This window comes from Oncorhynchus nerka, linkage group LG27 (genome assembly GCF_034236695.1).
Source record: "Oncorhynchus nerka isolate Pitt River linkage group LG27, Oner_Uvic_2.0, whole genome shotgun sequence".
Taxonomy (NCBI): Eukaryota; Metazoa; Chordata; class Actinopteri; order Salmoniformes; family Salmonidae; genus Oncorhynchus; species Oncorhynchus nerka.
The window spans coordinates 28,043,211-28,055,434 of NC_088422.1; the positions used below are offsets into that span (position 1 = coordinate 28,043,211).

General features: G+C 46.4%; 1 protein-coding gene across 1 annotated transcript in view; it reads right to left on the minus strand.

Annotated features, from left to right (window-relative positions):
* LOC115111193 (nuclear receptor corepressor 2-like) overlaps window positions 1-12,224 on the minus strand; it is a 178,232-nt gene that overhangs the window by 8,007 nt on the left and 158,001 nt on the right. The window contains 12 exon segments of the mRNA XM_065011528.1: window positions 677-861; window positions 1,159-1,292; window positions 3,749-4,257; window positions 4,442-4,625; window positions 4,811-5,092; window positions 5,218-5,370; window positions 5,485-5,733; window positions 5,907-6,137; window positions 7,273-7,618; window positions 7,744-7,988; window positions 8,108-8,185; window positions 8,292-8,417. Of these exon segments, the coding sequence (XP_064867600.1) occupies window positions 677-861; window positions 1,159-1,292; window positions 3,749-4,257; window positions 4,442-4,625; window positions 4,811-5,092; window positions 5,218-5,370; window positions 5,485-5,733; window positions 5,907-6,137; window positions 7,273-7,618; window positions 7,744-7,988; window positions 8,108-8,185; window positions 8,292-8,417 (2,722 nt within the window).

Consider the following 12,224-nt stretch of genomic DNA (forward strand, 5'->3'; position numbering starts at 1 on the left):
GAACTGAAGTCCACACTCCAATCCAGTTCGTGGTGGTAATGCACCTTAAAGTTGGTTGCCAACAGCCATATAAAGTCCAATGAAGAACAAGCCTGAAGGAGGAGAGATCACTAGAAACTAACTCACGTAACCCTTTTATCTGTGGATTAATTGTCTGAGTAGAGGACCTTGTGCATTTCAGGTAAAATAACAACCCAATGCTTATATCCCAGGACAAATTAGCTAGCAACAGCAAGCTAGCTAAATTGCCATGAATGCTTAATGCTTTTAGACCTGTCCCCAAATTAATATAGTTGGTTCAGAGTTAGTTTTGTTAATTCAACCTGCGTGTCTTGGTCGTGTCTGGATGGACAAAATCAATATGCGCGCGTGAGTCAGCATGTAAGTAGACATATTGTACATAAAGTAACCTAACGTAGCAGGCGTTAAATATACACCTGACCGGACACCCCACACTTTGCTCCTGATGAGAAAAAGGTGGGATGTTCTCTTCTGCACTGTTCAACCAATCTAATACACGTGGAGGAGGAGTTAAGATGGAGTGTCGCCTTGTTAACATTCAGAAACAGAAGTCGCAGCACAGGCTCTCTCCCATTTCCTCTGAAAACCGGATGCATCCGATTGTGTCGACCCCGCTAAGGGTGAACATGAAGTAACACACAGTCTTGGGCCATACCCATCTCGGGTACGTTCCCCTCCTGTCCTCTCTGGAGTGTAGCGAGGTCCCTGACTAGACTCCTGGGAGGCAGGCAGGGCATGGGGAGCGCTGAGGGGCCGGGTTAGGTCCAGGACTGGGTTGCTGTGGTAGGACTGCTGCTGGGCCTGTTGGCTCTGCCGGGTATAGTCCTTGGTGATCACCTCCTGTTACCCAACATCACAGACAAGGGTCAGACACACGACAGGCAGCAAGGAGGAAACCTACCTACTTCTAGTGAGTTCTATACTCCCACATCCCCAACCCGTTCAGCAAGATCTTTACCTTCCACTTGTCAGCCCCCAAGAAAAGCACCCCATTTAATTTCTACAGAAGACTTTGATCTGAGAAGAACTGTATTGACTCATCCATATCATGGTAAATGCAACACTGATATAATACAGTAAAATATAATAATTCTTTAAGATCAATATGAACACCATGTCATTAACTAGGGGGCTTACACTGATGTGCTGCGCCAGGGTGACCACCCTCTGGCTGCCTTTCATCAGGGGGGATTGCTGGCCCGGGGACAGCCTCTCCTCGGAGGGAGGCCGGTACGGACCGTGCTGCTCCATGGGCATCATCTTTTGTTGAGCTGAGGTTCCAGGACACAGCCCAACACACACACAAGCACCCACACAGATTGCACACAGGGGTGGAGCCATACAGAGCGCGAGCGAGTGCACACACACACACACACACACAAATTAAGCAGCACCACCAGGTACACAGACACACACAGAGGGGACAAAGAAGGCAGAAATTCAGTTGCTTGGGCCAGTTTGAATAGAGGCAGCTTACAGGCAGAGCTTGTTATAAAATAAACAAAAACACATGCATCGTTAAAAAATGTCTTGTTTTCAAAACAAGTCCATTATGTGCACAGCTGACGTTGTGCTCTGTAAACATTGCGTGACATCTGCTGTGTATAAGAGCGCAGCGGCACTTTCCCTTCTGCAGAAATCCTGTCTCTACTATGTGTTGTCAGTGTGTTGGATTTGACAATCTACTTTAGATCACGATTGACGTATTTCCATATTGCACTCTACTCAAAGGAGAGACGCACAAATCTCAAACCCCCAAAAATCGGACTAAGAAGCTAGGCGGTGGCATAAAATGGTCCATCAATTTATGAGTTTAGAAGAAATGGTACCAAATTTAAGGACCACCGAACACTGCTGCTACTTTTCATTCTATATTTATGATATAGGCCTAGATTTCAGCAGATCAAATGGGTTTCCTGCTTTAAAAAGTGTGCTAGCAACAAGTGTGTATGCTGTAGTATAGTACCAGTTAAAATGGACCAGGACGTTCTCAGACAGCCCTAGAGTGTCGTTAAGGTTCATTGAGGAACTATTTTGAGGTCATTCTCCCAGGGGGCTTTAGGGAGTGCCCTAAGCCAATTTGACTAATCTCTGGCTTTCATTACAGAAACTGTACGCAATGCGCATACAGTGTGTGTTGTGCTCTGGAAATGTTCTGCACCAGAGCATTCATCTTTGGAGCAGCTGATGTAAGTCAGTCCACCCCTGGAGGGCAGCATAGTTCCCTGGAGTCCCACTGTGTTGAAGACACACATCTGTTCTATTGCTAGAGCTTTGGAACAACATGACACTGTCTTCGGCTGGCAGTTGCTACCGTTGCTCAGAAAATAGTGTCTCCGGTCCATTTGAAATCCAGCTTCATAGTGTACTACCGTCTTCTCTCTGTAGCATTGTGAATGTATGGTCTAGCTTTTTCCTAATGGACAATACTGAACATGCAACAGTATATAAAGATATCAGTCTGTTATACCACACTACTTCTCTGAGCTTTGCATGCACACACTTGCCCTATATGCATGTCAGAAATATTGATGTGGCACATAGCTTAACAAGTGGAAAAACAAGATCAACATTTTTTTGTGATGGGAAAAGTCTGAGGTTTTGTTGAGAGGTGTTGTGGAAAAAATCTGCATAAATTACAGTGAGGCATAATAAGGGCATGCAGATACTTTGTGGCCTGAAGTTGCAGCACCCCCCTCCACCCTGGATCTTTTTTTGTGGTCTCACTACCACCCCTCAAGCCCTCTCCCTGCCCCCCACCTCGACCCCCCTCCAGTGGAAGAACAATACTATCTGGAGCCCCAGTGAGGGTCTTTCTGGTGGCTGGTGGGGCTTTAGGCTGGTGATGCACACTGGCAGGCTCGCCTGGACATTTCCTTCTACACGACTCACACTGGTTTATATGGAGAGAAGCTGACTGTCACACGCCATAAAAGAAAGCTTAGGTCATTTAGGTAATCTAGCGAGCAATATTCTGCCTTACTTCTGGCACATTTGAGGTTTTGTGAGGTGAGTCTGTAAGGAAGGTGTCATTACTAACTATTAATCAAATATGAACAGAATTACTACAATCCTAATAAGGATACCAACATTACATCTCATAGATTAGTTTCTAATCTGGAACTCTTGAACACTACAGGTAAACTAAGTCTGCAATATGGGGGATGCCACATAGAAGACCGTCATGTCCTGAAATGAAAATAAGAAGCAGCAAAGGGTGTTATGCTTAAATGTTCAATGAGTGATACCTTAAAGGGCACCTAGGATCTTTCTCAAGGAAATACCAATTGAGTTCTGTATTTTTGCCATAATAATGGTCAATACATAGTAATTGAATAAAAACGAGCTGGATAATTTGATTTATCCAGCTCGTCAGCCGCTTTCATCTCCTTAATACTCTGTCCATATCCAGTCAGCTCCAGTTTCTGCTTTTTCTTCTGAATGTCAAATGTGTTAAATAATAATATTAGATGTTCAAGTTTGGATCCAGAGGTCACCTTTGGTGGTCTTCAAGTACCCACATTTAAAAAACAAACGACATAGTTCTAAGTTACAAGGAAAAAAAGATAAAATAGTATAGTGTTGAAAAAAAGAATATGAAAACATAACATGTAAAAATGAATTGGACTCATTTGATAATGCCAACCACCACAGCGTGCAATATGCCACAGACGAACGGGGGGAGGGTCTGGGTGATGAGGGGACCCTGGGATCCAGAGCGTCTTACCATCACTGGCGCTGTTGGCCACGAGCGAGCCCGTCTCTGGCATCCCCGTTTCACAAGAAATTTGACGCATGATAATCGCGTTTATGAAGTTGGCCGCAGTCATGGTGGTCTTACCGAGTGATCGGAGCTCTTGTTCCTGAATGGACATCGGTTTGTTTTGAGTCTTTTCCCTACTAGGCATGCCACTTTCTCCGCGGCCAACATGGCTATCCGACTGGGGGGGCAGCAGGTGAGGTGGGGGCCGGCCTGAGTGGTAAGAGGCTGCAGAGCCCTGGGGGTAGGGCACGGGGTAACCCCCTTGGTTAGGGTTGGCCAGCTTGGGGTCAGATTTGCTGGAGGATATAGAGGGCCCATGTTGGTCTTGGGTGTGTTTAGGAAGGCCTCCCCTGCTCTTGCCACCATCCCGGCCCATTTCCTTGGGGTCCATGCTTGGTGGGTAGCCCTCAGTAGGCATCCCGGTCCTCTGGAGGTGGCTGTAGCCTGGGTAGCGATTGGAGCCTGGCATGGACCTGGAAGAGGTAAACCAATCACTAAAACAGTCAGTGAATATGCCAACCACAGATGAACCCCCACTACAGTCTGCACATCATATTTAGAAGAAACACAGAAAGGAGCACATGATATTCAGTGAACCAAGGTACATACTGTGGGAGACACTTAGCCATTTATCCGACATGTTACCGTACAGCTTACCTTAGCACAGAAGGGTTGTTGTGGTCACTGACAGGCAGACTCTTGCCCCCAGTGTTGTGCAGGACGCTGGGCCTCTGCTGGACACTGTCCTGGGTACGAGGGGACACCGGGGAGTGCTGGTGGCTGTAGCCGGAGTGGGAGGAGGGCCTGACACTGCTGCTACCACCGGAGCTGTGCTCTGTGCCTGAGTGAGGGAACAGAGGGAAAACAGTACTCACATTACACACTGCACAGAGTAACATCTTTCATCTCATAGAACAGCAGAATACACATCACATACAGACCATGTGCTGTAAATGCGCTACTATAATGGTAATAACATAACAGCGTAATAATGTAATAGCAGAGTGTGTCTAGATCTTTACACACCTGGTCTCCAGATGGGGGCATGTTCCACGTTGCCATGAGAGATCCCCTTCTCTCTGTCCCGGTCCCGCTCTCTGTCTCGCTGTCTCTCACGATCCCGCTCTCTCTCCTGCTCCCTGTCTCTCTCGCGGTCTCTCTCTCTCTCGCGGTCCCTCTCTTTCTCGCGGTCCCTCTCTCTCTCGCGGTCCCTCTCTCTCTCGCGGTCCCTCTCTCTCTCGCGGTCCCTCTCTCTCTCGCGGTCAGTAGATGGTGTGCCGTGCTGCTTGCTCATGTGTTGGGGCCCAACTACAGCAAAGGAGAAACACAAACAAAACACACACAGATGAGTCAGTCACACAGCAACCCTTTCAAACACAGACAACTCCTCTGTTCCCAGGCCGATGGCTGGTGTGTAGAGTCCAGTCCAGTACCTGGTGAGATGGGGGAGGTGTTGTAAGGCCGGGTGGGGAAGCCTCCCTGGCCCCCGGGGATGTAAGTGATGCGGTCCATGGGGGAGCCAGAAGACCCTGCAGAGGGAGGGACTAGGACAGGTAAGTGTGGCACCTGAGACAGATCGATGATCCCTGGGGAAGAGAAGGCAAGAAGAACATTAGTCAAAACTACATTACACTACACCGGTCCAGCTAGGTCTCCTTTCTGTGTGCGTGTGTTTGTACTGTGACAAGAGTGAGGCTCACCGCGTGGGGCAGCAGAGTAGGGCATTTGGAGGGGCTGGTCCCGTGGCGAGAGCCCTCTCAGCAGGTCTGAGCGCTGGGCAGCCATAGCGGCGGCTGCAGGCCACTGGTGCATCTGCTGGGAGGTGATGTAGTCGTTGAGCAGCGTCTGGCGGTTCTCCAGGGCTGCCGTGTCGGGGAAGCCACGGATCAGGTAGGGGTAGGGGTGAGGGTAGCCAGGGTTAGGGGCCAGGTGGCGAGGCAGGTAGTAGGCTGATAAATGGGAAGGAAGACAAAGAGATGCCATCATATTGTGCCATCATATCAAGTCCCATAATCCCTCCCCCAAACCACATCCTTTCAACAGACAGAAGAGTTATTTAAGTAGCTCCTCTGTAGTGTACTGTACAGTGGACACAAGAATGGACCAGCCGTGTACTATGTACCTGGGTCGATGGGGATGCCCTGACGCAGGGAGGCAGGATCGAAGGCTAGGGGGATCTGTCCTCGGTATACGTCGGCCCCCAGACCCTGCAGCAGACGCTCGTACGACACCAGGGACGCCTGTTGTTGTTGGGCCTGCTGCTCGGCAACGCCCGGCAGGGGTGACTTGCCGGAGCTCATCTCCCGAGGGGTGGGTGTGGCCTTGCGCTCCTGAGGCTGGTTCTTATTGGAGCCTGGACCACACAGAGAGGAGAGATGGGAGAGAGCAGGATGCTTTAGAAAACACACACACTGTGGCCTTCATATTAGGTATGTTAACACTAGGGGAGAGCAACTCAACCCAGGGCAAAAAACTGATTGAGATGCATTGATAGACAAGCTAGGAACAGACAGGAAGGAACGTTTAAACTTTTTAATGTTGGAATCCTTAATGTAAAGAAAAATCCCTAACTGAAAATCTTAGTTTCCCCCACACAAAACATACCATTTTTTTGCGTTATAGCTTAACTCGTCAATAGGCTATAAAGTCCTGGGGAAAGTTGTGTAATTTAAATAAATCCAGAGGAAGAGGTGAACTTTGGTGAATTTGTGAGGCATGCAAGACAAGACATTGCGAGATACAGATGACCAAGACATGCTTTCTGCCTGCCCCCTCCTCTCTCTCCCTCACGCTGGCTCGCCTGCTCGTGCTCTTCATTAATGATGCGAGTGTGTGTTCAGTCTTCAGTCTGTTACATGTAAAATATCCTAGTCTATATATTGATGATAGGCCCTGCTTTACTGAAGTTGCGAGACATTGCAGGCCACAAAATGGTAAGATAAAGCATTCCATTGCGAGATACAGCTTTTGATAGCGGATAGGTAGGCCTAGTGCACGGTTGTGACTGTCTGTCTGGTGACCAAACTACTTATATTGTGCCCCGCCCCTCTCTCTCCGCCCCTCGCTAGCTCGCTGTGAAAGATGTGTTTGTGAAAGATGTGTTTGTGTTCTCGGAAGTACGGAAAAGAATCAGTCTCCTCCGTTCCAAAAATACTCAATCTTAGGAGTTTATCTTTACACTCAGAAATGGGACTCGACACAGGGAGTCGAGAAATCAATTATGTTGAGTCAACATCTCCATCATTGCTAACAGTTGGAAAAATGTCAGAGAAAGGCAAGTGAGAGCAGCAAAGTCCTGTATGGCAATACTTTGAGAAGGAAATGCAACACTTAACCATCGGAAAGGGAGACAAAACTTTTGCTGGCAGCTGCATTGTGAATTCACAACAGAAAACCGATAATAAAAAAGCTGTTTAAACTTTAAGAAAATGTTTCCATTTGTCACATCCCAAGGACAGTGTACAGTCAGGACTGAGTGTGTGACATACCTTCATGCTGCCGCTGGCCTGACAGGGGAGATCCTCGGTGAGAAGGTCCAGGGTAGGGAGCCCTTATGCCGCCCTTGTGTTCCTCGTAGCCCACAGGGCTGTGGTGAGCCTTGCCACCCTGCTCACCCCCCATTGCCAGGGGCGAGGATCGAGCCATGGAGCTGGCCGTGTTGACCACAGCGCTGGGACGGCCCTTAGGACCCTCCTCGTAGCGGCCCCGCTGCTCGGGTCCCCGCATCTCCAGGTGGGAGGGCATTCCGTAGTGGGAGCGTGGGGAGCTGGCGATTATGGAACGAACGTCGTGCCCCTTCCTTGAGCTACCCTGCTCCTGCTTCATAGGAGTGCCCTGAAAAAAAGACAATGAAAAATACTGAATCTTTCTACCAACAATAGTGACTTTTGTTGCTTTTTAATTTCCTGAGGCAGTGTGCACTGACGTGCAGTGCATCTACAGTGTGACATTCCACTCACCTGTACTATGATGCCCTCTTTGCCAGCCTTGGGCATCATCATGCCTTCGGGCATCAGTCGGAGCTCCTCTCTGGGGATGAGGTGGATGGATCGGCCCCCCTCCTTCACTGTGGGCACAATGGCCTCTCGACCCTTCATGGGTTCAGCCATCTGGCCAGTCCCTTGGGACGGGGAGCCCTCTCTCTTCATCTGCTTGGCCTCCCGTCTCATGTAGCCATCCTGAATGTCCAGGTGACGGGGGATACCTGGGGGGAGGAGAGGAGGAACACAAACACACAGGAGTTACAAACTTCACGAGCCATTGTGCAACTCGGTGAGGTGACCATACCCTGATGGAATAAAAGAGTGGGTCTATTTGCTTTACCCTGTGAAATGGAACCACGGATGTGGTGGGTTGGGTGTGGGTTGTCTCTCTCGTGAGATATGGCTCTGCCTATCAGACCTGAAGTAGGGGTCGAAGTGAAGAAAGAATAGCATTGGTTACCTCATTGTAGTCTACATAAAGTACATGCTAGAGCTGTTAGAAGGTAGCTGACTCCAAAACTTACCCTCACAGTTAGCTGCAGACAGTGTCTCCCTCATGGGCAACCCCCTGACATCATAGGGGCGCTTCAGCCCCAAGATCTCCCCAGGCTGGCCCCGGCCGTCATCTTTCGAGTTCTGAGAGGGTGGGCCTGAGGAGAACACACCACAAACAACTGTCAACAGAGGAACAGGGATAATCCACCTAGAAATACCAAGCATCAGATGGCATTGAGGGGTGGTTTAAACTCTTCAGAAAGTAGTCATACCCTTCAACTAATCCCACATTTTGTTGTGTTACAGCCTGAATTCAAAATGGATTCAATAGATTTTTTTCTCACCCATCTACACACATCACCCCATAATGAAAACATATTGAAAAACCCAGAAATATCTCAATTACATAAGTATTCACACCACTGAGTCAATACTTTGTAGAAGCACATTTGGTGGCGATTACAGCTTTGAGTCGTCTTGGGTATGTCTGTATCAGCTTTGAGTCATCTTGGGTATGTCTGTATCAGCTTTGAGTCGTCTTGGGTATGTCTGTATCAGCTTTGCACATCTGGATTTGGGGATTCTCTCTCATTCTTCCTTGCAGATTTTCTCAAGTGCTGTTAAGATAGATGGGGAGCGGCGGTGAACAACAATCTTCAAGTCTTTCCAAAGATTTTCAATGGGATTCAAGTCTGGGCTTTAGCTGGGCCACTGAAGGGCTTTCACATTCTTGTTCTGAAGATTTTCCAGCATTGCTTTGGGTGTATGCATGGGGTCATTATCTTGTTGGAACTTAAATCTTCTCCCCAGTCTAAGGCTGTTTGCACTGAAGCAGGTTCTCATCAAGGAATTTCCTGTATTTGGCTCCATATAGGTGTGCTACATTCTAAATCATGTCCAAATAATTGAATTGGCCACAAGTGGACTCCAAGTTGTAGTGAGATCTCAAGGATGATCAAAGGAAATTGGATGTGAATACAAAGGGGTGTGAAAACTTACAGTGCATTCGGAATGTATTCAGACCCCTTCACTTTTTCCACATTTTGTTACGTTACAGACTTATTCTAAAATGTATTTAATAAAAAAATATTCCTCAATATTACACACAATACCCCATAATGACAAATCGAAAACAGGTTTTTAGAAATACCTTATTTACATATAGTACCAGTCAAAAGTTTGGACACTCATTTCAGGATTTCTCTTTATTATAATAGTGAAGACAAAAAAACTATGAAATAACACATATAGAATCATGTAGTAACCAAAAAGGTGTTAAAAATATATATTTTTCTTCAAAGTAGCCACCCTTTGCCTTGATTACAGCTTTGCACACTCTTGGCATTCTCTCAACCAGCTTCACGAGGTAGTCACCTGGAATGCATTTCAATGAACAGGTGTGCCTTGCTAAAAGTTCATTTGTGGAAATTCTTTCCTTCTTAACACGTTTGAGACAATCAGTTGTGTTGTGACAAGGTAGGGGTGGTATACAGAAGATAGCCCTATTTGGTAAAAGACCAAGTCCATATTATCGCAAGAACAGCTCAAATAAACAAAGCGAAAAGCCACTCCGTCATCACTTTCAGACATGAAAATGTCAAGAACTTTGAAAGTGCACTTTCTTCAAGTGCAGTTGCAAAAACCATCAAGCGCTATGATAAAACTGGCTCTCATGAGGACCACCACAGGAAAGGAAGACCCAACGTTACCTCTGCTGCAGAGGATAAGTTCATTAGCGTTACCAGCCTCAGAAATTGCAGCCCAAATAAATGCTTCAATAAGTTAATTTAACAGACATCTCAACATCAACTGTTCAGAGGAGACTGCGTGAATCAGGCCTTCATGGTCAAATTGCTGCAAAGAAACCACTACTAAAGGACACCATTAAGAAGAAGAGACTTGCTTGGGCAAATAAACATGAGCAATGGACATTATACCGGTAGAAATCTGTCCTTTGGTCTGATGAGTTCAAATTTGAGATTTTTGGATCCAACCGCCATGTCTTTGTGAGACGCAGAGTAGGTGAACGGATGATCTCCGTATGTGTGGTTCATCAAGGCAAAGGGTGGCTACTTTGAAGGATCTCAAATATGTTTTGATTGGTTTCACACTTGTTTTGGTTACTACATGATTCCATGTGTGTTATTTCATAGTTGTGATTCCTTCACTATTATTCTACAATGTAGAAAATAGTAAAAATAAAGAAAAACCCTTGAATGACTAGGTGTGTCCAAACTTTTGACTGGTACTGTAAGTATTCAGAACTTTTGCTACGAGACTCGAAATTGAGCTCAGGTGCATCGTGTTTCCATTGATAATCCTTGAGATTTCTACAACTTGATTGAAGTTCACCTGTGGTAAATTCAATTGATTGGACATGATTTGGAAAAGCACATACCTGTGTCCCAAAGTTGACAGTGTATATCAGAGCAAAAACCAAGCCGTGAGGTCGAAGGAATTGTCCGTTGAGCTTTGAGACAGGATTGTGTTGAGGCAGAGTTCTGGGGAAGGGTACCAAAAATGTCCTCCATAATTCTTAAATGGAAGACGTTTGGAACCACCAAGACTCTTCCTAGAGCTGGCCGCCTGGCCAAACTGAGCAATCAGGGGAGAAGGGCTTTGGTCAGGGAGGTGACAAAGAACCCGATGGTCACTCTGACAGAGCTCCAGAGGTCCTCTGTGGAAATGGGAGAACCTTCCAGAATATCAACCATCTCTGCAGCATTCCACCAAATCAGGTCTTTATGGTAGAGTGGCCAGACGGAAGCCACTCCTCAGTAAAAGGCACATGACAACTTGCTTGGAGATTGCCAAACCTAAAGAACTTTCAGAGCATGAGAAACAAGATTCTCTGGTCTGATGATTCCAAGATTGAACATTTTGGCCTGAATGCCAAGCGTCACGTCTGGAGGAAACCAGGCACCTACCCAAAACCATCCCTACAGTGAAGTGAAGCATGGTGGCGATGGCATCATGCTGTGTTGATCTTTTTCAGTGGCAGGGACTGAAAGACTAGCCGGGAAAGATGAACCTAGCAAAGTGCAGTCAAATCCTTGATGAAAACCTGCTCCAGAGACTGGAACGAACGTTCACCTTTCAACCGGACAACAACCCTAAGCACACACCCAAGACAACGCAGGAGTGGCTTCGGGACAAGTCTCTGAATGCCCTTGAGTTGTCCAGCCAGAGCCCCGACTTGAACCCATTCAAACTGGAGAGACCTCTCTCTGGAGAGACCTGAAAATAGCTGTGCAGCGATGCTCCCCATCCAACCTAACAGAACATGAGAGGATCTGCAGAGAAAAACACGAGAAACTCCCCAAATAAAGGTGTGCCAAACTTGTAGCGTCATACCCTAGAAGACTTGAGGCTGTAATCGCTGCCGAAGGTGCTTCAACAAAGTACTGAGTAAAGGGTCTGAATACTTACGTAAATTTGATATTTCAGTTTTTGTTTTGTTATCCATTTGCTGTTTTTGCCTTTTCATTATGGGGTATTGTGTGTAGATTGATGAAGGAGAAAAAAATAATTGAATCAATTTTAGGATAAGGCCAGGCAAAATTGATTCACTGTTTAACATATTTCCCCCCAGAAAAGTGGCGTGATCGAGCAAATAAATACAAAATAAATAAACATTAAGTAATAAGGAATAACAGAACTTTACCACATTGTCCTAGGGGGCACTTGTGCAGGCTCTAGGCCTAATGTGAGCTTCAAGAGTTACTTATTCCATGCGAAAAACTACACTATGTTTCTTAAAAAGAAAGATGTTACAATGTTGTTATAACCATGATAAATGAAACACAATGGGAAGTACAACTTGTATAAAATGTTGATATATAAAAATGAATTAATTACCTGAATGCATCTCTATAGCCTATAAGTGTTAACAAATTATTCATACAAATATGATTAGACCTCTCAAGGACTAGGCCTTGTCGAAAGAGGCCCAGTTAGGTCTG